The 26,524-nt window shown below is 46.1% G+C and overlaps 1 protein-coding gene across 1 annotated transcript; it reads left to right on the top strand.

Annotated features, from left to right (window-relative positions):
* TACR2 (tachykinin receptor 2) lies at positions 1–25,939 on the top strand. Its single transcript, XM_090057898.1, is given in 8 exon segments — positions 1–281; positions 8,435–8,537; positions 8,539–8,580; positions 8,582–8,629; positions 18,184–18,225; positions 18,227–18,339; positions 18,963–19,163; positions 25,746–25,939. Coding segments are annotated over 8 exon segments (948 nt in total). The 3' UTR covers positions 25,864–25,939.
* The last annotated feature ends 585 nt before the right edge of the window (positions 25,940–26,524 follow it).

Genomic DNA, 26,524 nt, shown 5'->3' with positions numbered 1-26,524 from the left:
ATGAACATGACTTCCTTTTTAAACAATAATATTTCAGTGGCTGGCTTTCTTGAGGGTGATGGCAATTGGACCACAGGAACCCAGTTTACCTAGCCAGGCTGGCAAATAGCTCTTTGGGCCATCACATATTCTTTTATATTTATTGCATCAATTATTGGTTTCATTTATGCTAGCCACAATGTCTGGTATTTTGGTAAGGAATTCTGCAGGTTTCAGAACTTGTTCCCTATTACTGCACTGTTTGTGAGTATTTATTTTATGACAGCAGTTGCTGCTGACAGGTAAGAGATTAAATGGAAAGACAATAATTGAAAAAACCTGTTTTAAGATAAGGTTTTATTGCAATACATTTGTTGTAAAACTATTTTGCAATCTGTCATTTGGGGGGGTTATTAGCAGAAAAGATGGATATCTGCACATTAGGGGTGTGCAAAATAGGCTGTATTTGATTCGGATTTGGCCTGACTCGGCAACAGTGATTCAATTCATTGAACTGGATCACTTTCCCAATTCGATTTAGCTAAATCCTAATCTGAAGAGTCAATGCTGATTTGGAGAATCAGTGATTCGGCCATAGACACAGCTTTAAATGTTTTTTCTACAGACCTTGAGGTACCAGCTGGCTTGTGAACGCTGAGATGGTGGGGTAGATGGAGCGTCCCACAGGAGTGTGGGGGAGCCCCCCACGTGCTCAGTGATGAACCCAGAAGTGGACCAGAAGTACTTCCAGTCCACTTCTAGATCCACCGCCGAGTGTGCAGGCCCAACTCCTGGCTCAGCGATCATCCACAGGGAAACCCCAGGTGCCCCCCAAGAGGCACCGGTCACCAAGCCAGGGGAGGGTATGAGGAGGGTCCCAGCACGCTCACCGGCAGACCCAGAAGTGGACCAGAAGTGCTTCTGGTTCACTTCCAGGTCTGCTGCCAAGCATACTGGGGACCCTCCCTGTGCTCCCATGGGACACTCAATCTGCCCCACCATCTCAGCATTCACAAGCCACCTGGTAACCCTGAGGTATATAGAAAAAACTTTTAAAACTTTGTCTGTGTCTGAATTGTTGAATATTTCTGAATCGATTTGAAGGGTTCAAATTTGATTTGGAGAGATTAAAGGGTTGCATGATTCAGTTCAGATTCAGAGATTCAGTCTCCAAACTGGGCTGAATCTCCACCGAATCGAATCAGCAACCAAAGCTTCACACGGCCCCACTACATATGTGGTGCAACTATCTTGTGGTGATATGGGGACTAGTAACAGGATATAGAATCTTTTACCTCTAGGTCACTGATCTGAAACAAGCCTGACAGGAGTGATTAGAAGTGGCTTGAATTTCGGTTTTTTTAATGTTAAATATCATCTGAGGGATCTAAATCTTCACAGAAACACGTCTTTTTATCCCATAGATGGGATCCATCATTTAATCATAGGTGGGATTTATATTATAGTATCTCTTACTGAAAATATGAGCATCCACAGTGACATTTCTAATTTAGATACAACTGCAGACAAGAAGCAAATAAAAGTATTACACATAATACAGACTTCCCTTCCAGAGGTTGTTAGTATTTATTCTTCAAGACCAGAAGTTTGATTATATTTACTAAGGCTTTGAAATCTTTGCAATATGCAAGAGGCAATTTAATATTTTCAAAATTCTCTATTAGATTAACAAGTTTATTGTAATATAAGAACAAATCTCAACAGTCTCAAGGTATGGATATTTATGGTTCATGTACTAAATTAGATAACCTCTCTCTTTCATAGGAAGTAATCTAAATTCACTGGAAATCAGTTTTCACTATCTGTGGGCACGTGTACATGTGCGTTTTAATGCAAAGTAGTCTATTTTACTGTGTATTAAAAGCATCATGTAAAAAACTGTGATGTTACACTAATGTGCAGTAAAATAGTCTACTTTGCATTATGTATCACTAAAAAGTATGCAGCTGCGCTACTGTGCATTACCACAATCTAATGTTCATTTAGTAGCTCACATTGGAGGTATTAGTGTTAATGCACATTAGAAAAGGCGCATTAATATACCCACTAAGAATAGAAAAAGAGCTAAAAGAAGCTAAACTCAGTTCCAAATTCTCCAGTTCCCTCCAGGCTTTCTCCAGACTTCTTAACCCTTTTTGAACATTCTAGTCTTCTCCTATCTCCTCCATTCTCCATGATGTATTACAAGCATGTTAGATCTTTTCTCTCCTGCCTTCTCCAATATCTATGTTGCAGTGGTTGCAGTGCAGTATAGATATACCAAAACCAGCTTTAAACAAATTTAACTGGGCTACCAGGAACAATCTAGCTGCAGCAGCATAGAGCTCAGTGGGTGCATCTACACAAGATGTTTACTGCAGACCTGCCTAATTAGCTCCACAGTAAAGTCTCAGCGTCTACACATGCAACCCTATCGGGCCATAGGAAAATAATTAACTCTGCCGCAGGTTAGTACTTGTAAGCAGAAGTACTATCCTATGGTGGCATTCTTTAGTACACAGCAATGCATGTGCAGATGCTGACAGGGCTGGCTGGGGCACAAGGGTGCTTCAGTGCGGGGGTGCCTGACAGCTAGCCCTGCACTGAAGCATGCTTGTACCCTGAGCCAGCCACTCCACAGAACATTGTGCCAGGTTGGAGCAGCCCCAGGCTGGCAATCTAACCCCCACGGATCCCCTGCCAGCTGGGGCCGCTCCAACTCAGCTCAATGTGCTGTGGTCCTGGGTGCACAATATGTGCTGGAGTTTATTATTCTGTGCTAATAGCACATGTAGATGCACCCAGACTGGGCTAATTTACCCTGCTTCTTAGCCCAGGCTGAACCTCATGCTGAGACAGCTAGACTGTTACAAGTCATATGCCAAACTGCACTCTCCACTCTGACTGCAACATAATATATCCCAAGTCCTTAATCTTCCCCCAAGTCATCCCCAAACAGGTTGCTCATAATCCACAATACAGGAAACAGCTGGGTTTTCACTGATTGCTCTTCAAGGGAGTCCAATATCTGACTCTTTTTTTTCCCTACCACATTAACAAACAAGACCATCATATCAGTTTCCTGCCAGGTCTCTGTCAGAAGCATCCTTCACCTACAAAAACAAGACAAACATCTCTCTTGAACTGTCCCAAAGGCAATACTTAATCAGGCATCAGGAGTGGCTTTCATAGAAGTGTCTGCTGTTCAAAAATCAGTTCAGTGGCAAACACCCAGGCCCTGCCAATCTAGCGATGGAGAAATCAAGGTCAAGATAAATGTAATAACCTGAAGAATAAGTCATTACTCACTCGCTCAGCATTATATATGTGCTGCATCTGGAAAATAATAGTTGACATACATTAGGACCCTGCCTTGTGTTAACATATACAGTAGTTTCTAAAAGTCATTAATATATAATGTAATCATTAAATGTTTCCCTTTGTGCCGTTAATGAAAACACAAACTGGTGCTAATTTGTCCACAGTTGTAAAAATAAAAGTAAATATGTTTTAAGAGGAAGCAATGTCTTGATTTTAAAATGCAGTTTGCTGTTCCTGGCTTTAAATCAAGAATGGTTGGTAACAACTATTTTATGTATATCCCGAGGGCTTGCCAAGTAGCATTTTTGTAAAAATCCATTCCCCTTCAGGCTATTCTCATCTGTCTCTACTCTCCAACTCTTTGGACATCCTTGGTACAAGTACCTATAAAGCTGAAGTCTCTTTAGTCATATGGCAAGAAACCAAAGTCTCTTTAGTCACATGCCCTAACCATATTTAGTTATTCTTTAAACAGATCCTGACACTGTCTTCTGGAAAGTGAAAGATTCCATTGACTGTGTAGCAGACTTACCTTTTGAGCTCTGGATGAGTCCTGAGTTCAGGATTCTGCAATTTCAATTGGTGGAGCCCAGCCACTAATGAGAAGCAAGCCAGGGTAAGCAAGGCCAGCCCTTTCCCCAAAGGGAGTGAGGCAAGAAGTAGTCCAGACCTTGTTCGAGACTGTGCCCTGCCAGGTCTGGAGAACTTTGGGGGCAGAGCGCCTGAAGTGTATAAAAGAAGCAGCATGTCCAGCATGCAGAGAGATGCAATGGGGAAGCTAAAGAAGGAAGATCAGAGTGAAAAAAGCTGGGGATAAGCTGCCCCAGTCCCCTGAGCTCCTGAAGATCCCTAGGAGGGTGTGAGACTCTCAGGCTTATCACGGTGCAGGGACCTGCTGCACAGAGCAGCCCTGGGAGGGCGGGAGGCCTTCAGGCTTGTCATGGTGCAGGGACCCGCTGCACAGAGCAGCTCTGGGAGGGTGTAAGACCCTCGGGCTCGTCATGATCCATAGTCTGATGCATGAAGTCCAAGCCCTAGGAGTGCAGCAAGGTGGCTCAAGCTTGCAGACCTTGGCAAGTGTCTGGCAACCACTGTGCACAGGACCTGGGCAAGATCCAGGAGCAGTGAGCAGCAAAGGCTGCTCAGGTTAGCCACCCAGTGTGAGGCCGGAAGGCCAGAGCCCCACATAGGGCCCCAGCGAGCCGAAAGAGCCCTCATGCTGAGCAGGGCACAGAGAACAGGGAAGACCACCCTGGTGTGAGGCAGGTGGTTTGGAGCCCAGCAACCCTGCTGGGTGAAGCAGCTAGCCCTCGGTGCTCAGAGTGGGGCATAGAGCAGCACAAGCAAATCTGCAGAGGGGTGTGAGGACTGAAGCAGGCGACATTGCAAGGCGGGGGCACCAGGCCACAAGGGGAGTCCACAGGCAGCATGGGAGAAGAGACCCCAGAGGGGAACACCACGCTGGGACAAACCAGTCCAGCAGAGGGACTGTGAGTTATTGGAGCTCTGGGACCCTGAAATTGGGGAGGTATTAGGAGCGGCCTCACTAGAGCTGGGCAGAAGACCCCTGCCAGTGGGTGAGGGGACCCCTATTCTCCAGGCTCAGGGAACAAATTCACAATTAGACTTCTATGTGGTTGAGGTTCTGAGTTTATGTTGGGCTTTATATTTTATAAATAATATTGTTCTTATTATTTTAGTGCTGTTAACTGTGATGTTGATGGGTTTGAGAGCTTGAAGAAATCTTTGGGTGAGTTGTGTATATATTTTTAAGTACTGGGTTTTACCCACTGGGGTGAATATTCTTGGATTCATTGGGTCATTTCTTGAATTGGAGATTATGAAAATTATTTTGTAATATCAGGTATTCAATTATTTCTGGCATGTAAATGTTTTAATAATATTTGTAATAATAAAACTATATATAGTGAAGTGTACACTCCTGGGGTTGACTCTATAGGGAAACAGAGGGATCTGCATGTAGGGTCATGATGTCCCTCCCTCAGCACCCTAGTCTGTCACCACTTCCTCTCCGTTTGGCTGGGAGGGCATACCCTCGGTGTACCGGGGTTACAATTGTTATAGAAGTTACGGTCTGTCCTGGTTTAGCTGGTTAGCTTTGATGAAACACTATAATTTAAAATAGTTGATCTTGAGGTGGCACACCAGAAGTGGTATATATAAAAGTCACCCACTGTACTGTTAATCATTACTTTGGAAAAATCCATTATGTCTGTTTTCCCAGACAGTATAACATTATTTACTGTTGAACAAAGTGTCTCCTGACATTTCTGTCAGTATTGTATATTACAGTACCTGAGCAACTGCAGGCAAGCCACACTTGGGCCTCTGGACAGAAGTATAGTAGTAGCTCAAAATAAAAAAAACCCACTTCCCAGACTCTCCTGGAAAGTTCACAGACACACCACGGTTCATATTTGCTTTATAAAGTTGGGCCTATTCATTTTTCTGACTTTGACTGTTGGTGGGGAGAGGAGCTGCGGAGTGCTTGGCACTTGGCAAAATAGGGAAGAAGTCACAGGGAGGGGAGTATGAGGAGCTGAAAACCCTGTAGGGTTTGAGGAAATAGAAAGGGAAAATGAACTCAGGATTGTCGGCAACAGGAGGAGGGAAGATTAAGAGAAGTCTCAGATGAATCAGAGATGTGACCAAACTTGTTGGTGCTTATCACGTTTTGTGATCCAATCCTTGCTAACTGTTAAGGACTTGGCTCTGCACTGCTGTAACACCCCATGTAGTTGCAGCACTGGGTGCAATTTCAGTTCTATCTTGGCAGCTCCATCAGTTGCTCATTTTGCAGCTGTAAATTCAAACCCATGATTCAACACGAGCTGTGCCATGGAATACTGACTTGGAAGCTTTGTAAGTTTTATCAGCTTTTAGAAGTGGACAAAACCATGTCCAGTTTTGGGGGGCCCCCCACTACAAAAAGGATGTGGACAAATTAGAGAGAGTCCAGCAAATGGCAACTAAAATGGTGAGGGGACTGGGGCTCATGACGTCTGAGGAGAGGCTGAGAGAACGAGCTTATTTAGTCTGCAGAAGAGAAGACCAAGAGGTGATTTAATAGCAGCCTTCAACTACCTGAAGGGTGGTTTCAAAAGGATAGAGCTAGACTGTTCTCAGTGGCAACAGATGACCAAACAAGGAGCAATAGTCTCAAGTTGAATCAAGGGAAATTTAGGTTAGAGACAAGGAAAAACTCTCTCACCCAGAGAGTAGTAAAGCACTGGAACAGATTACCCAGAGAAGGTATGGAATCTCTATCCTTGGACAAAGCCTTGCCTGGGATGATCTAGTGGGAATGCTTTGAGCAGGGGGTTGGACTAGGTCTTTTCCAGTCCTAATTTCCTATGATTCTGTAAACACACAGGCTGGAGATAATTTAGTACAGAGATGGGCAGCCTGCAGAACAGGTGTCACAAGTGGCATGGGTAGCCTGTGTGTTTGGCACATGGTAGATTGGGGAAGGGATAGGCAATATAGCAGCAGACAAGAAAAGAAGCAAAAAGCAAAGCAGCAAATTGGGCATGGGAGCACAGGAAAGGAAGAAGACAGAAGAACAGATGAGGCAGGGAGCAAAGGGTTGGGAGCAGAAAGCAGAGCAGCAGATTGGGCAAGGGAAGGAGACTGGAGTGGCATTTGGGGAGGGTGCCGACCTAATTTATGGCATGCCTGCAAAAAAAAAAAAAAAAGGGTGGCTTTTCTGGTTTAGTGCTTAATTCTTCCCAGCTTATTTTAGCAAAGTCTAGATAAAAAAAATATAAAGACTTACAGGAACTGTATAGTGCTTCTGAATAAATAAAGCTCCAACATGTTAAAATGTAGAACATTTCTGGGGCTTTGTGTCCATGCAGTCTTTTTATTATGTGTCTATTGTATGAAGGCTTGAATAGAATTCTCTTCAATGGGGCTTGCTGAGAGACAGGCACAGTCTTTCCTTCCTTTTCTAAGTAAACAGGAAGTAACTGGAGTTTTCCACTCTTTTTGGACTCTGAAATTATTGTAATAAAAATACAAAGACACTCGAGAGAAATAACTCACCTTACACTGTCTAAAGTACAGATCTATTTTACACGGTAAATTTAAAAACAGATAATAGCTTTTGCAAGTAACTCAAGGCAGATAAGGCACGACTGTTCTGAACAGGTGTGGGACAAAAGGATCAACAGCATACCATTTATGCTGCAAGCACATGTGCTAGAGTGCCTGCAGACAGAAGAGGATGGCAAAAGGAGTTTCCACTGCTAAAATCAGCGATTCAGATGCATAGTAAATTATGTGCAAGACCATGACTTGCCATTGTGAACACAGCTTTAGTTGAGACCCTAATTTTGTTCATTCTTCCCTGGTATAGAGGGAAACAAATTATATGCAATTATTTAGCATATAACTAAAAAAATTAATGGGAATAATAAATATATGCTTATTCCTGGGAGTGTAAACACAGTTCCTGCTACAGAGACTCAGACCAAACAAATAACAGTTTCAGTAATTTTCTGGCTTCAAGAGAAGACAGCTGCAAAGATGTAGCAGATCATTCTTGTTGACAGAGCTGGCTTTGCAGTTGTGCTGGATCTAACATCAGCTAAACAGCAATGTGTTCGGCTGCCTATCTTATATAAGGTGGATCGTATACATTTATTGCACATATTGGAACTATCATGTCAGCCTTTTGAAGTTTTCATTGCTTTAATTTGTCCAAGCATTCCAAATTACCCAATTATAATGCATAGCAAGAAGTTGGTAGCATCACTGCAAATCTGTACAAAATGCACTCCCACATACGAAAGGATTGCAGTCTCTCTCCATGAATAGAAGAGAGAAAGAAACAATTTCTTAATTATTCACTAAGAGAAAGAAACAATTTCTTATGGAGTTCAACACACCAGAGCAACGCACTCTGTCAAGATAGACTAACAGTGACTTCTTTATAAAATGTAAAATGTTTGAAATTTCTTTCCAGTAAAAGTTAAAGGCTAAAAAGTATACCAGATCAGTGGAACTGTGTGTGTTTGGGTCTACACTGATACTTGATTGGGTGTATTGCCTCACTGTAATTTTCTAACAAAATATTCAGGTAATCAAAATTGCTACCTCATTTTTCTCCTAGGTATGTAGCCATCATTTATCCTCTTAAGCCCAAACTTTCTGCTGGGAACACCAGAGTAATCAGGATAATCTGGCTGGTAGCTTTTGGACTTGCCTTTCCCATAGTGTTTTTATGCTGAGATCATGATCAACAATAGAACCACTAAATAAATGTACTGTTGCCTGGCCAAATGATGATGGACAGAAGCACCAGCTAATGTAAGAACCCCTCAGCTGTGTAAAACAGAAGCAGAAAGTCTATGCACCATTATGTAAAAAGTTCACACAAAGTGGGTGTAATTCCAGAACTGTCAGTTATTAGAAACTATTGATTCCATGAAGAAGCGTCAAGGAAGACTATTATTTTCAGCAGCCCCCTTTAGCTAGAAATAATATAGCATTGCAACCAAGGAAGAAGCTGTTCACTTCCTTGGCCAGAGAATCTGTGTAACAATTCACCAGCAGGGGAGGAAAAAGTAGACACAAAGAACATGGAAATGGCAGCTCAGGTTTTGTGCATGTGAAAGGAGAAAACTGAACATAAAAATTGCTAAATAGACAGTTAATCTTGGTTCCAGGGAACTATGTTTCTCTCATTCCTTCAGGCAGGAAAAATCTGGGTACTTTTAAAATGTGGATGTTGCATTATTAGTTAAAAATAATAATCTTATTTATGGAAAAAAAAAAGTGTTTTAAAAATGTCCTAAAATTCTATAGGCCTACATAACCAAAGTGGGAAGGTGAGGGGCAGAGGGAGGGTCTTACACTCATCTCCCTGAGATTATCAAAACTCTACTAATAAATTAATCAGGACTTCTTCCAGTTTATAAAGAAACAGCAATGATCAGTTATTATTATCATATAAAGAATAGTCACAGCAAACAGTTCTTTTCCTAATTCATAAGGTAAAATTTCCTCATATAAAATCATTGAACAACTGTAAAAAAAAAGTAACAGATTTTATAAATGTCTTTTTGGAGATAATTTACCACAAGAAAAATGTTGAGTTCACTTTTTTACACTGAGTGCAGAGCTACATTTCAGTTTGAATCAGTTTGAACAGCTGTTTCTCTCTTCTTGCCCTTCATATTCTCCACACAGCCGGTTGTCTGTAGAATTAATATAGAACTGTTTTTCCTCAAATAATATGTGCATAGGTCCAAAAGCTCCATATAAATGCTGGTGAGCTCTCTCTTGTTCAGCAATGTCATGTTTACTAGGGGTGCACCAATAGAGATTTTGGGGGCCGATACCAATAGCTGATTTTTAAGAAGGCGTATTGGCCAATACCAGTTTGATTCCTATACACAGCCTGGCAGCATGGAGAGCTGCATGCAGCTGGTAAGTCTGTTGTGGTGGAAGGGGAAGGGGGAGGAAAAGGGTGTGGGGGGGGACAGATCAAGGCCCCTGTGGTAAGGGAGCAAGTGGGGCTGGGGCTGCCCAGCCAGGGCAGGGCATGGAACGGAGCCACAGCTCATCCAGGGGACATGGGCGGGCAGGCCCCGCTGCTGCACGCAGCCTGGGAGGGCATGGAGGGCAGGGGGGGCATGTGCCCCTGGATCTGCACAGTGCAGAGAGGGCTGCTGCTGTGGACTGCAGCCAGGGCTGTGCCGGGCTCTTCCTGGTGGGGAGGTGCTGGGCTGGACTGCACAAAGAAGGGGACATCACCAGGGATGACTATACTGCAGTCACTCAGGGATGTAGGGGGGCAGTCAGAAAGGCCAAGGCTGAGATGGAATTAGGACTAGCTTCCCAGATTAAGGACAATAAGAAGTCCGTCTTTAAATACATAGGGGGTAAAAAGAAGGTTCCAGGTAATGTGGGGCCCCTGCAGGACACGTTGGGAAATTTGGTCGTCACACCAGACGATAAAGCTAACATGTTTAATGATTTCTTTGCCTCCGTCTTCCTAAGTAGGGACCAGAACAGTCACCTCCCTGCTGGGCCCCCCTCAGGCCCCAGGGGAGGCACACCTGGGCCAAGGATTAGTGAGGAACTAGTTAGGAAACTTCTGGAGGGACTGGACGTATTCAAGTCAGCAGGTCCGGATGATCTCCACCCTAGAGTTCTAAAGGAATTGGCCGAGGTCATTGCAGGACCCCTAGCACAGCTTTACGAGCACTCGTGGTGCTGTGGTGTGGTGCCGGAGGTCTGGAAGAGGGCCAACGTGGTTCCTGTCTTCAAAAAGGGGAAGAAGGAGGACCCAGAAAATTATAGGCCAGTTAGTCTTACCTCAATCCTAGGCAAGCTGTTTGAGAAAATTATTCTGGCACACATCCACAAAGGGACTGCATGCTTAGGGGCAACCAAAACGGGTTCATCAGTGGCAGGTCCTGTCAGACCAACCTGATGGCCTTTTAGGATCAGATCACCAAATCATTAGATGCAGGGGTAGCAGTGGACATAGTCTTCCTGGACTTCCGGAAGGCTTTCGACACTGTCTCTCACCCCGTTCTCATCAAGAAAATGAGGGACTGCGGTGTCGACCCCCACACAGTCAAATGGGTCGCCAACTGGCTGGAGGGCCGCACCCAGAGGGTGGTAGTGGATGGGTCCTTCTCAACCTGGAAGGACGTGGGCAGTGGGGTTCCGCAGGGCTCGGTCCTCGGGCCCGCGCTGTTCAACTTCTTCATCAGTGACTTGGACGAGGGGGTGAAAAACACCTTGTTCAAATTTGCTGATGACACTAAGATGTGGGGGGATGTGGGCATGCTAGAAGGAAGCAACAGACTACAATTGGACCTGGACAGGTTACAAGGGTGGGCGGACAAGAATAGGATGGGATTCAACACAGACAAGTGCAAAGTGATGCACCTGGGGAGGAACAACCAGCACCATACCTACAGGTTGGGGAACTCCTCTCTTGTCAGCACACAGACAGAAAAGGATCTTGGAGTCATCGTCGACTCCAAGATGAACATGGGCCGGCAGTGTGGGGAGGCAGTCAGGAAGGTCAACCGTACCTTGTCGTGCATCCACAGATGCATCTCGAGCAGGTCCAAGGAGGTGATTCTCCCCCTCTATGCAGCACTGTCAGGCCGCAGCTGGAGCACTACGTCCAGTTCTGGGCGCCGCACTTCAGGAGGGATGTGGACAACATGGAGAGGGTCCAGAGGAGGGCCACTCACATGATCAGGGGACAGGAGGGCAGGCCCTATGAGGAGAGTCTCAGGGACCTGAACCTGTTCAGTCTCCACAAGAGAAGGCTGAGGGGGGATCTAGTGGCCTGTTATAAACTAGTCAGGGGGGACCAGCAGGCATTGGGGGAGTCTCTGTTCCCCTGAGCACTGCCAGGAGTGACCAGGAATAACGGTCACAAGCTGGCAGAGGGTAGATTTAGGCTGGATATCAGGAGGCGCTACTTCATGGTCAGGGTGGCTAGGGTCTGGAACCAACTTCCAGGAGAAGTGGTGCAGGCTCCTACCCTGGGGGGTTTTAAGAGGAGGCTAGGTGAACACCTTGCTGGGGTCGTTTGACCCCAGTATTCTTTCCTGCCATGGCAGGGGGTCGGACTAGATGATCTGCTCAGGTCCCTTGCGACCCCAGAAACTATGAAACTTTGGGTAGGCAGCAGCAGTGCTGGGCGAGGGCTACAGGAGTGGCTGCAACCACCCCAAAATTCACCACAGCCCCCCCAAACTTCCCTCCTAGTGCTGCCTACCCCAGCACAACACAGCCCCTGCAAGACCAGCACAGCCCTGGCCCCAGCTGCAGCCTGCCTTCCATCACACAGATCCTGGGGCACATGCCCCCCATGCCCTTCTGGGCTGCACGCAGTGGTGGGAGTCACCTCCCCCTCCCCACACAGCCCTAGACAAGCCATGGTTCCATCCCACACCCCACTCCGCCCCAGTTGGGCAGCACCTGCCCCAGCCCCACTCCCTCCCTCACCACGGAGGCCTTGATCTTCCCTCCCCCTGCCTTTCCACCACAACAGACTTACCAGATGCATGCAGCTCTCCACACTGCCAGGCTGTGCTCCTCATCACCTATGTGCTGTTATTGTCAGTCATGTTGTAAATACAGTGTTTGTGAAATGTGGCTGTTACTATTGCCCTATTTTTAGATATTTAACTATTTAGAATATTTAGATATTTAAATATTTATTTAAAATATTTAGATCTTTTTCAAAGTATGTGATGGATGTTCTCCTTACTGAGGCCTACTTCCACACCCAGATTAACCTTCAAAAGTTTGGCCAATTTAATTATCTGCATTTGTGATGGGCTAGCTGGCAGTGACTTAGCCCAGGGGTTTTAAAAGGGCAAAAGATGATTGGAGGACTTGGGATTCCCTTTCCTCACCAATCAGGACCCAGAGACTCACCCTCTGTGTCCCCTGATTGGCCCCTTGGGTCATTTGGAGGGGGATAAAAGGGGCAGCACAGCTGATCAGGGGAGACCAGCGAGGGACCACAAGGAAGGAGATTCAAAGACCTGGCAAGAGCTGGGCCAGTGGGGTGGGAGAAGTTGCCCCAGAAGAGCCTGAAGGAGTGGGACCTGCAGGCAGCAGTTGGACCCTCAGCAGTGCAGCATGCAGCTGGCAGGAGAGGCTCCCTGCTGGGCTCCAGGATTGCCTACGAGAGGCTGTGGCCAGCAGGAGAGGCTCCCCCAGCTCCAGAAAGGATCTGAGCAGCAACCTGAGAGGTTCTCAGCTCTGCTTCTAGCTCCTCCAATAAGAGGCCAGGCAGCTCAACATAAGGCCAGGGCTCCGGGAAGGCCAAGACCCCCAGCAGCTTAGAGCAGTACCAGCACTGGTGGTTGTGGTAAACAGTGCCTTGAGCGGGGTTCCTTATGTGATGTACTACTCAACCGATGTGGAGCCCCTCCCTTCAACTCATCTGCCATGACTTGATGTTATTATGTAAAGAGAGGGGGATTCAGTGGAGATCTTTTTCCCAGGGGGGCTCCACTGGGAGAATGGCAGTACTCACAGTTCAGGTGTGATGTTCCTCAGGGCTCCGCCTCCATTACACCCCATCCACTCACCAACTGGATGGGCATCAGCAAGATGGTAATTTGGTTCTGCTGGCTCAATCACAGCTTGCTTCAAAAACCCCACATCCAAGTGGGCTTTGTTGTTACTTATATGGCTCCCCCTTTTCAAGCTGTATACACATCAGCTGACACCTATTCTCAGTGTCTCCAAATAGAGTTTTGCTCCTCCACCTACTCTCTCTCTTTTTTTCAAAAGAAATAGACCCCTGGGCTGGAGAGGGGTGTGGAGTTGCATCCTTTCCCCCACTCTCCCAAAGGGGGCTCAAACACCTTCCTGATTCTGCTTGCTGGTGCTGCACTGGCTGTGTTGCTCCTCTCCTTTGCAGGAACCTCAGCATGCCTGGCATCCTCTACACCAGCATTCTCCCTTCTCACCACTCCATCCTCCTGGGTTCCTGTGGGAGTTTTAAATCTTCCCGCAGTGGCCGGAATGGCTCAGCTGTTCCCCACCTGGGAAACAGCTGATTAAAGAGTCAGCAAAGCTCTGGCTTGCATAGCCACAGCCATGGCTCCTGCTCCAGCTGCAGCTGCCCAGCAGGAGGTAAGTTTCCCCTGCGGGGAGGGGCTGTGTGTGGGGTTTGGGTCCTGTGGGGACTATCCTCTCCCCTTTGGGAGGCTGTGGGGGCATCTTGCTGCCGCAGCAGTAGCATTTCTGCCTACCATGTGGAAGATCTAAGTTCAGGTCCCAGTTGGGGTGACTTGGGGTGAATGAGCTAACAGGAAGAAATTCTTCTTGCAGTGGAAAGGGGCCACTGTGTTTTCCCCCTTTCTTCCACTAGGCCCTATATTCCTTGTCATTTGACATTTTGTATTTTGTGTCTTCCAACCAGTATTGTTTATTCTGCTGTTTGTATTTTACCATTTGGTTAACCCTGTCCTTTGTCAATTGGATAAATATGTCTATGATTGTAAGTGTCTAACCTTTGTTGAATCCTGCCCCCTTGGGGCATTATAGTGTCCCCTAGACCCCCTGGTTTATACTGGTTACATTCCCAGTATTGTTCTCTCATTAAAAGGTATATGGTTAAGTCCCCATTGGTGGTCTGGCTCTGCTCTATAGGGGGAGGAGAGTCCCTACACCTCCCACAGTGCTTGTGCACCTGCTTTGATCCCTTCAATTGTAGAGAGGGTACCTCTTGGAGTACTGCCCAGGTTACACATTAAAAAATCCTTCTGATAGTAATTCAAATATAGAAAAACTATATACAAAATAGATTTGTTCCCCAAAAACCGTAGCAGGAACACAACAAAATTAAAAAGCAAAAAGGTGAAAAAAAGTTTCCAAAAAAAAAAGTTACTCTGGGAGAGATTTTTCTTGGTTTTTGCTCCTTTCCCCAAAACAAGAAACACCACAGCCCATGCATTTGGGCCAGAGTAAGGTTGAGCATGTGAAAAGAGTTTTGATACTGGTTTTGATGTCTGTTACCCAGTTAACTTTTTGCCTGCTCCCAGATGTTAACAGGCAGGGAAGAACATCCTATTTTTAGCTTGTTCAAGTTAAGTTAGGCAAATTTAAAAGCTCATCCCCTCAAAATGGAGATTTCTTTTAGGCATTGTGGCTTGGGGCATGGATGACACATGCCCCCAGAGGTTGCGGGGGGGAAAGGCGACTGCCTGCAGGTGGTGGTGGTGGCGGGGGCATGGCAGTATTTAATGGTGGGAGAAGGGGGGATGGTGAGTGGTGACTACTCACAGGCGCTGCCGTCTGTCAGCAGCGGCCAATTGCAGGGGGTGCACTGCCAATCTCAGGCGGCCCATGTGCACCTGTGTGCACCTCCTATGCATCGCTAATGGCTTGGGGTATATATTAATGGCCTGAAACCTATGAAACCGACATCATAATAAGATACTTGGAGCCTCTCCCACTGTTTTGATTATGCACATTTTTTCTGTAGGTAAAGACTCTTCCTTCATGCTTATGTCTGGATATCCAGTCACTCATTCTCCCGTTATCTCTGGAAGATCTGAGGATTCTTTCTCCACTGCTACCCCAGTGTGCACATTCCACAGAAGAACTGAATTCTCTGGTATTCTTCCTATTTTTTGCTTTAGATTTAATTCGTATCTTGGTCAGAATCCTGGTATCTGAAGCAGCAGTATTTACAGTGGATGCACATTTCTTTTTCTGTGTGTAACAGAGGAGTTAATCTCAACAATTTTCTCAGCTAATTGTCTTAATCATGTTCTGGAAATTACAGCTTTCCTTCTAGAGAGTTTCTGAAATGGGGAGAGCCAATGTTGTTCTAGGACAGAGGTTGGCAATTGTTTTTAGCTGGAGTGCCAAAAACACCCTAACCTGAACCCATGCCTGACTTGGCATGCCAGAAGCAGAGGACAGGGGAGCTGTGAGGGGCCTGATCCTTGTTGCTGGGGGTGGGGGCACGCATGCCTCTGGGAGGACAGTGCGGGAGAGGCCAAGGTTGTGCTGTCCCGGCTGTGCGTCCTGAGGCGCGTGTGCAGCCACCACTGCCATGGAGCTGGTGGCAGGCTCCAGAGCTTGGTGCAGCTGTTTGCAGCCCCCTGGCTTCCTGCCACAGCTGGCCTGGGCTCTGGAAGGTTTGCAGCCTCCCGGCTGCCTGCTGTGAGCAGCCCAGACTCCGTGGCTGGTGACAGCTGCCCAGGGTCTTGGCCAGCTGTGGTGCTGTGAGCAAAATGGCCTTGTGTGCTATGCTTTGGCACGTGTGCTGTGGGTTGCTGACCCATTCTAGGAGGAGTGTATGTGCATGTTAAAGTGTATGTGCATGTATAAACACGTCATAACTGAGAATGAAATGACTCCATTATATACTTGTAGAAAAACAGAATGCAAAAGTTCTGAATCATTGGGTGGACTCCCCTGCCTATAGAGATAATAGGCTGCAGTCTCATCAGCATATTGGGAAACTTGCTTTGATCCTTCCAAACTAACTGGGCTGATATGAAATCAGGCTGGTGGATTTATTTGAACGGAGTAGCATATAATATATGCAGCTCTTATCTGGATTAATTCTGTGTCCTGAAGGAGATTCTTCTGCATGTGTGTTCTTGCCCAGAATTCAGGAATGCTTCCTTTTGCATTATAGATGAAACTTAAGTGTCCAGTAGAAGGACATAAGGATTTTATGCTACTCATCCCTATTATTCATGTTAATCTAACATAAAGAGCTTTATGAATTATGAGCTATAGTCTGGAAAATTGCATAGTACCAGTCAAAATGCCATCATGATAGTGAGTACTGTAGAAATGTGCGGCTGTCAAAGTTGCAATACTATCATGTTCTAGGAAGAGCAGTGTGATTGAGTGGATAGAGCACTGAACTGGGATGCTGGGGTTACCAAAATTTTACTCCTGGCTCTTCCAGTGACCTGTTGGGTTACCTTGGGCAGGTCACTTCACTTTATTGCACATCAGTTTCCCCTTCTGTCCAACGGAGATGATGATACTTACTTCTGACAGCGCTTTAAGGTCTGGTCTGCTGATAAAAATTGCTATATATTAGAGACAGCTATTTATTATTATAGAGACCGTATGCTGCAGTAAACATTAGCAGTGCATCGATACATTGGTCTGATATTGGATTGGCACCAAGATAAAGTAAATTGAGTGCATCAGAAATTGGCTTTTTTTGCCTGATGCAGCTGATAATTTGGCCGATAAATGCCCTGTACATGTTGCTGTACAATCCTGTAGGTTTACATTTTCTGACTCTCTCAATTTAATGTTGAATATCCATAAAGTTTAATTTATGAAGTTGTCTGTATTTAATTTTTAAGAAAAAAATGCTTCAGGCACAGGGAGAAGAGCAGAAGTGGCATTTATTTTCTGCTCAGGTCTACATGACAATTAAACAAGAGTGGGAGTGTAAAGTGAAGTCTGGCAAATGTTCAGCCTCCCTTGCATTAGGCTAAAAGAACAAATAGTGGGGACTGACAATAAGCAAAATAAGAATAACCTGCCTCATATTTTTCAGAAATGGATGACCCCTTTCTCTAATGTGGCAAACAACCATGCAGTGTCATCATCCTGACGAGGGATGTATAAACAGCCTTTCAAGGTTGAAGCCAAAAGCGTGTGCCAAAGCCTTCCTGCATAATCCTAGTTTTACACTGCTTATGTTAAAATGACATGTACTGTAAATGAGTGAGCTGGTTGTTCCCTCCCCATAAGTGGTGGTTACTTAATATAAGCAGACACAAATATGACATTTATATTTTCCTTACACCAGCTGAAGCTTACTGGATAACGTTAGAAGCTAGAAAATGCTCTCACTGATGCACAGTTGAAGCACCATCACTTTCAGTATGAGTCCACTCTGATTGTGGTTTAGATACTAGTGCTTGCAAATAAGGAACAATACTAATACAGTAAATGACTGTTATTAATTTATAAAATACATAAACAAAGAACAGCCCCTGTTATCTTTGTAATCATCTAGCCTGATTTTAGGCTGATATTTTATAGTCACAGATGCTCTCATGACCCCCTAGTATAGTAGTGAGGCCTGGAACAAAGCTGACATAAAATGTAAATATCTTTAAAAAAGAAAAGCAATACTTTCCTGAAGAAGCAAAAACTTCAATGAAAGGAATTATCGCTGTAACATGGAAGAGATCAGCTTTTACAAATTTCTTCAATCTTTGTTAATGTTTTAAAGATAGAAATTTCTGATCTCTAGAGCACTGGAGTTGAAGTTAGGGGCAGGCATACACACACAACCAAGGGGAAGACTTGATAGACAGGAAAAGCTCTTTGAGAGATGTAATCAATATGAAAATGTCTCCGTTTTTCTTTTACGGGTACCACATTGCAGTGATTATGTTGATTTACTTGCTGCCTAACTGATGGGTTTTTTTTCACATACAGCATTATAGAAATTACTCTTTGGAGTAGTACAGTCCCTGGAAACCACACTAGTAGAGTCTACTATCAGCATCAAGTTACTTCCAAAAAAGGGTTAGAAGTCCAACAATCATTACTGTCTTCCTGCTAGCTGTTCTGATTCCAGCTGTGAAATGTAAGCACATTCATGCAGACTCTTTAGGTGCTGTGTGATTTCACATTCACATTACAGAAAAGGCTGACGTAGAATCACTTGAGACAGGGGGTTGTGGTGTTTTTCTTATACATCCTTACAAATATGAAAAACAGCCAGCCTTTAAAAGAAGAGCTTGTACTCATGGAGACTTTACTAGTTTGTTTGAGGTTGCACAGAAGAAATCCAGTTAAATTAAAGCATCGAGGAATAAGATCTATTTATGCTGCAACCAGGAAGACATTTCTTCTCCCACCATATAGCACCACAACCAGAAAACAAGGTCTCACCCACATACACCAATATTTCTCCCCAGCTTGGCTGCAGAGATTATGCTGCCTTCATCCATCAAAAAATCATTCATGCAGGAAAATATACAGGTTACTGCTACACAGCCTTGTCTCCATCTGAACTCCCAGCTCCCATAGGTATCAATATATGAGGATGGATAAATATATAAAAAGGTCAATTAGATGTGATAAAAACATGCAATGATTTAATCATTCTAAAGGAAAAACTGTATTTAAAACACTGGTTTTTTATTGTTTGTGAGGACTATGGTCACGGTTGTGATAACCGTTGCTGTCTGCTGGTTGCCTTATCACCTGTACTTCATCTTTGGGATCTTCAAGGAAGACATGTATAAGCAACAGTACATTCAACAAGTACATCTTGCAGTCTTTCTGGCTGCTATGAGTTCTACAACATACAATCCAATCATATACTGCTGCCTTAACCAAACGTTAGTCTCACACACACAAACCCACTGACATTCATCCACTAACACCAGGCAAACATCTAGTCTTTTGCTCTTTGCACTTTCTGTCCAAGATAAATTTCAAACCAACTTTCAAACTTTGTCTCCAGTAGAAGCTCAGAGAGCTGCTGTGTGATCATGTGAGCAGAAGTCTCACGAGACTTCAGTCGTATAAGCTTATGCCTTTATTAAAGTAGCAGAGTAGGCATTAGCATCATCTCTACCTTCTAAGCCTGCCAAATGCAGGAAAACATTTCCTGTGTGCATCTTTGGCCATGGCAGCCGAAAGCATAAAGCACAAGCAAAAAATTCCACAAAGAACCTATTGCTATTTTATTCGATTATCCGGACTAGCCAAAAATAAATATTGTTGTCTACAGTTTTCATTCCCTATTTAAGGATCCCATTGAGAAGATTTGCAAATAAAGACACATTTCTTCTGAGAGGCCCTCTTGGCTGCCAAGTTTGTGAAAAGTTTGGGGTTTTTTTTGGGGGGGGGGGAGGTTAAATACTCAGATTTTTCTTTCAGATTTTAATATATCAGTATAATGTTGCAACACTGCCTTTTTCATTCGTTTTGCAGCAGTTTTGGAAACCAAATCTGTCACCTTCAGGGGCTCATTCAGTGGTCAAGCTAGACGATCTGTTCAGGTCCCTCCTGTCCCTAGCTACTATGAAACTACTATGAAACCTTGTGTCATCTTGTGTAGAAAAGGGGGAACGCCTTTTAAAATTAATTGATAATTATTGCATCACTTTTTAGCAACTATATACACACGTTTTCCTTACATGTTTTACTGTATTCGATGGATCTATATAGAAAAAAAAGTAGTTATTTTAAGTGGGTTGAGTAGTTTTGGTTAAATAGATTAAGTACATTGCAACACCAGATTCTTACTTGACTGGTCACTATAGGCATGTGTAAACAAAACGGGGGCCCTAAATTGAAGCTGTTTGCTCTGTGGCTGTAGGGCAACAAACTAAAATTCCTCACAGGTGTTTTAGGTTGCAGTGCCCCAAAGTCATTTAAGGTGCATTACACCACTGAATGTGCTACATTGGTGGGAATTAATGTGCAATACACCACTGACATGTGCAAACACCAACACTATTAAAGTGGTGCAAAAGCGTTTAACCCGCTTTAGAGTGTTGTGCATGGATGCTCCTCATTTTGTCTACACACACCCTGTGTTGTACTTTTGCTTAAAATACAAAGAAACCTGATCCATACCTCCTACAGCTGTGCCCCCTTGAAAATACTACTCTAGTTTTAGGCATTCAATACTTTAAGTGTCATATTCAGTGGATGCCTTTCACTGCTTTGGTCATTCAGGCTATGGACAGACATGCAAAAAGCCTGAGCCTGAATTGATTCAATCTTTGCAGGTTAATATAACCTGGCCAGGGTACACTGATTTGTAACCGTACAGCAGTGGACTCCAACCTTTTTGGGTAGGAGATCACTTTTTGAATTAAAAAGCAACCCAAGACCTACCATGCCCTGCAACCCCCAGGTAAGTCTGTGGGGAGGGAAGCGGGGGAAGATTGAGACAGAGAAAAAAATTGGGGAGAGCGTGCTCCCCCCAGCAGGTATGTCTGTCGGAGAAGGGGTGGGGGGAAAAGGAAAGGAGCAGGGGTGAGGCAGGGCAGATCGAGGCCCCAGCAGTGAGGGAGAGAGCAGGGCACAGGCCGGAGCAGGGACTGGGGAGAGTGGGGCCCTGGCCATGCTGGGTCCTGGGACAAGTGGAGACCCAGGCGGCATGTGCCCCCCGAGGCCTCTGCTTGTTCCCCACTCCCCCCAGTCCCTGCTCCTGCCTGTACCCTGTTTCCCTTCCTCACCACTGGGGCCTCAATCTGCCCTTGCATCATGGCAGTGAGTGAGGGAGGGGGCAGGGGCCACCCTGCACAGTGGTGGTGTGACACAGAATACAGCTGTGAGTGGCTCGTCCAGGGGATGCAGGGAAGAGGAGCACACAGCCCAGGAGGGCATGGGCATCATGTGCCCCTGGATCTGTACAGTGGTGGGGCAAGCTGGGGCCAGGGAGGTGCTGGGTTCTTCTGTGTGGGTGTTGGGCCATGCTGCACTCAGGCCAGATGGCAGCGGTGCTGGGAATGGAGCTACAGAGGAAGTACAGACACCTGAAAATTCATCATAGACCCCCTGATCCCCTCCCAACACCACCTCTGCCCATCTCAAGTGCAGCGCAGCCCAAGCTCTGCCAGGAAGAGCCAGGTGCAGCCTCCCAGCTAGCAGTGGCAGCCTGCCATCCCCCTTTACCCTCGGGGGGCAGGGAGGAGGGGCAGGGGAGGGGAAGGCTTTGCCAGACTCTTCCCAGCAGGGGTTGGGCGACACTGCACTTGCGGCAGGCAGTGGTAGCACTGGGAGAGGGTCAGGGAGGCTGCAGCTCACTCCTTGTAGCTGCACTCCCAGGACCACCACTGTCCAACCCAAGCACAGGGCAACCCAACACCCATGCCAGAAAGAGCCCAACACCACCCCAGCCCACCCTGCATGCAGATCCAGAGGCACACCCCCCCCATGCCCTTCCAGGCTGCATGACCTGCCCACCTCCCTGTGCCCTGCGGACAAGCCGCTTGCAGCTCCATCCTGTCATTCCCCGCCCCACTCCCTCCCTAGCTCACTGCTGCTGCAGCCACTCGCAGTGCCCCATGTTTGGGGGGCACATGCCCCACCATCTGTGCTTGATGGAGGTGGCTGCCCTTGCAGGCTGGGCTTTCCACCCTGAGCCCCAGTGCAGCTGGCCCAGAAGCGATTCAACACCACATGCGTCCCACTGCTGGGCTGAGCCTTGTCCCCTGCCCACTTGGCGGCAGGCGCACATGGTATCAGGCCACTCCCGTGCCAGCTGCAATGGGGCTCAGGGTGCAAAGCCCAGTCCGCAACAGCAGCCACCTTCGCCAAGCACAGATGGGGTGACATGAACCTTACAGGGCCACTGGCAGGGTGCGCACACCAACGGAAGCCGCCTGCACCCATGGACAAGCCACCCACCACCCACTTGTCCGGGGCCCCTTTCACCTTACCTGTGCTCCTGCCTTTGCCACACTCTGTCCCTCACCACAGGGGCCTTGATCTGGCCCATATACTCATGCACTTAGCCTGCCCTGCCCCCGCCCAGCCTCAAATTGACCTGAAGAGGCTCTGGGATCAACCAGCTGATCCCAATCAACCATCTGGTGACCACTACCATACAGACATCTCCTCTGGACTGAAGAAATGCAGGCACATGCCTGCAGTGATTCAGGCTAGAAGCTGGGGCGTGCTAGAGCAGCCCTTGATCCCTTCCACATGACTGAGCCAAACTTGGGGCATGGCCAGGCCCTGGCAGGGAGCTCTGATTAGGGACAGGTATCCTGCCATTGATAGAGCACTGAGTTGCACAGAATGTAACAGCCCATCAGCAAAACAAAAGGGTCTCTCATTAGTTCAAGCTCTTAAACAACTTTTTCCAAGGAAGGAACAGAGGGACATTACCAGCTACTAGGGCTATGCAAAATGGCTCTGTTCCGATTTGGATTCGGTCATTTCAGAGGGACAGTGATTCAATTTACTGTTTTGGATCGCTGTCCTGATTCAATTCAGCCGAATCTGTTTCAGAATTTCAACACTGATTCGGAGATTCAGCCATAGACTATAATGGGGAATCACTAAAATATCTATAACTTTGTCATTTTTTGGTTGATTCAGCTGAAAACAGCAGGGATGATATCCCCTTCTGATCTCATGATGCCTGCAAAGTTTCAAGGAGATAGGTGCAGGGGTTTCTGTGAAACTGCACCTCAGACTGTTCAAAGCAAAACTAATGACACGTGTGTGTTAAGTGAGGTGTGTAGGTTGTAGCCACGTTGCTCTAAGAATATAGGCAGACAAGCATTCTTTGGGTAAATGTGACATCCCTTATTAGACCAACTAAATGTTGGAAAAGTTGTTCTTCGCAAGCTTTTGGATTTAAAACCCCTTCCCTCAGCCTGTGGAAGCATCTGCAGTTGGTGTGTATGTTCTTCCTGGATGGAAGGAATAGTAAAGAAGCCAGAAGCTGGCATGCAGGAAAGAAAGCCAGGCAGTGAAAATGTAAATTGAGGCATCAAGAGGTGAGACATCTCAGCTTGAAAGAGAGCCCACTGACAGCCTGACTGATCGCACTAGTGCCTCATGAGGGAGAAGTAGGCATGATCTCTACCCTGGCTGCTCCGGATGTCCGAGGTGAAATGCAAGGCCACCTGTAGACCTGCCTTGCACAACTCCTCCCTCAAGTACTCCCTGCATGCCTCATACAGCGAGGGAACCACCATCCTGCTGAAGGTGTTACTTGCAGGCACACAGTATGATGGGGCCATGAGCACCATGAGCCGCCTGAACCCTGGCTGCTCAACTAAGGAGAAGGGCTGGCCATCCAGAGCAAGCAACTCCCCAATGCTCTGGGTGACCTCACTCACCTTTGGAACTCACCCCTCTTTATGTCTGCCTTTCCTCCACTGGTCCAGGGTGGCCTGTCTCTGCTTCTGGGGCACAGGGGTTTTGAAGCGAGACGGGGACTTCCCTTTGGGCACGCTTCCACTGGTGCCAGGCAGAGAAGGAGCAAGGGCAAGGACGAAGTGCCTCTTGAGATGCATCAGCATCCCCATGGTGCTGAAGAGTTTTGCCTCATTGCCCTGGCTGGTGTTGCTTTGGCAGTGCTGGCAGATAGCAGGGATCATCTGCCACCTCAAAATAATCCCACACTATGCTCCCCCCTCACTTCTGGGGTGCGAGTGGTGATTCTGCCTTATCCCTCTCCTCAGCAGACAGAGGCACAATAGGAGGAGCCAAGTCCACTGAGCCACTTGTCTCCACAACCTCTACCTTCTCCGAACGGCCTTCTAGAGAAGGAGATCTGGCTCTAGGGGAACTCTGAAGGGTGTGCAGCACAAACGTAGATTCCCCCTCCTTCCCCAGAATTTCCCTACCTATGACACTGAGCTCCCCTGCTTCCAGATCCAGCTCCTCCTCTGGCACTGGGAGGCAAAATTGGGATGGAGGACACTGTCATGCTGATGGCTATTTGTGGTGTTAGTGGAGGTGGTGCAAGTGCAGACACTGCTCCTACCTCCTTGCTGCCACTAGCAGCAGAATCTTCGTGCCTGGTAGAAAAAAGGGAGCATCTAAATTTGGGGAAGAGGGGAATTTACAGCTCTTCCCCTGCTCCCCCTCGCTCCCCTGCCAGAAGACTTGGAACTTGCCTTTCCAGCACACTTCATGTTTGGTGTGCTGGAAAATGTGTGTATAATTTGTGTTTTGTTTTCCTGCACAGTGATGGATGGCACACTGCCAGGGAAAGCACACGCAGCTTTCTTTTTGTTTGCAGGGCAGGGGAGAAGCAGAACAAATAAGAGAATATGAGGGGAAGAATTAGCTGGAAGAGATAACAATAGGGATGGTAGGCAAGGGTAAGTGGAAAAGGATTCGCTACAACTTGGTAGCAAGAAACTACCAGTACCTACTGCTACCAAGCAAGCCTAGACCTTTCAGACACCGTGAGCTCTGCTGCTTGTGCTGCAAGAGAGAGACAGCTGGCAGAAAAGGCAGAGAGAGAGCTTTACACAGAGCCTTATATGTTGTTTCTCTGTCCCTCCCCCAGAGCACTGTCATTGGGAGGGAACTCAGGGAAAGATCATAGTCACTGGCCAGCTACAGATGTCAATATCAGAGTAGTCCTTCCCCCTCCCTTTTAGTTTCTGTTTCCCTGCAAGCCCGCTTCCGAAACATTACGAAACATTTCCAAAATGTTTTGGATGTTTTCATTTCATTTAATTTCCGAGATCGAGCCTTTTGTTTCAATTCGGATTCAATAATTCAGCCACCAAAATGGGCTGAAACACCTCTGATATGAAACAGCTGCCAAAGTTTTGCACAGCGCTACCAGCTACCTGTTGATTAGCCCCCAAAAGCCCTAAGCTGACACTGTCCTGTCTTTGTCCTGTCTCCCACATCACAGACCATAGCCAGCATGTGGTATGCTAGCTAATGCTGAGATGTGTCTGTGTAAGGCAGAAGAGAGGGGAGAATCCCTGCTTGAGCAGGGAGTGAGGGTGGGGGCAAGGGGAAGCCAGGCAGACCCCACTGTACCTGCAGTCTCTATCAGAGCTGCAGCCAGGGAGCAAAGGGGAAGGGCCAGCCCTGCTGAGCTGGAGCAGAGAGCAGAGCCCCACCCAGAGCTGCAAAGCATCTGAGGTACTGGAGGACTCTGATTTAATGTAAACCAGGAAGGGGTCTGGGACATACATTGCATAAACCGGTTTGTCCCAAATCAGTTGTCCCAAATCAGTATGATACTACGTTCAGCCAGGTTTATCTCAAACTGGTTTCAGCCATGTTCAAACTGGTTTATGGCACTGAACATCTGTTCCATTACAGGTTTAAACCAGTTTCTGATCACTTAAACCAGTTTGTGTGTAATGTCTGTCCCTAGCCTCAAGGATGAAACGAGGTCCAACATGTTCTCGCTCTGCAGTTGGCTCAATCATTTTACTTTTAACGTCCCCTTTTTATGTTTGTGCATCATGCAGGTTTCGTTCTGGGTTCAGGCTGGCCTTCCACGGATTCCTCAGCATACAAGCATCTGAGAAAGACGAACTTAAACTTATCCACCCCTTACCTTTACAGCTGTTCCACAAAAGCAAGTAAAAAAAAAATCTAATTCAAGCATAAAAATGCATTTAAATGGAAGAGAAAAAACTATCAAAAACTCTTCAGCAATAAATACAGGCTTTTAATTTGATGATCTAGCTTATTATTTATAGTTTAAAAGCAGTAGACTTCAGAAGTCTAGAATAGGTTATTTAATTAATCTTTTGTACTTCATTGTATCAGATGTCATTCACCACTGAAAACAGTATTACTATAGTAACTGGTTGCCTTATCCTACAATATCTGTAAGAGTGAGATATCTATAGAAGTCCTAAATATCAATGAGTTAAAATTCAGCTTATTCTAATATTGATCATCATAACGGAAAAATTAGGCATTTAGAATGGAAAAAAAAAATCAGCCCAATTGGGTTAACAGAGGCAAATTTAATATAAAAAAAATATTTTTTCTGATCAAAATCTCCTTCCTTTATATGTTCAAAAAAACTACTACACAAAGAAGCCAACATATAAAAGGGTCTCAATCCCACCACGGGCTCCACAATCAGCCACCCACAATTCCACCCTTCCCACATACCCCTAATCACACTCTCCCTCCCCTCACACACACAGCCACACCCCTCGACAAACCCCACATCCACACCTACCCCTAAACCCCTAATAAAACCCATGGCCACCCACACACCCCACCCAATCAC

Source organism: Crocodylus siamensis, chromosome 7 (assembly GCF_052110815.1).
Source record: "Crocodylus siamensis isolate JL-2025a chromosome 7, ASM5211081v1, whole genome shotgun sequence".
In the NCBI taxonomy this organism is placed as follows: domain Eukaryota; kingdom Metazoa; phylum Chordata; order Crocodylia; family Crocodylidae; genus Crocodylus; species Crocodylus siamensis.
This window is presented reverse-complemented; position numbering and strand designations above follow the sequence as displayed.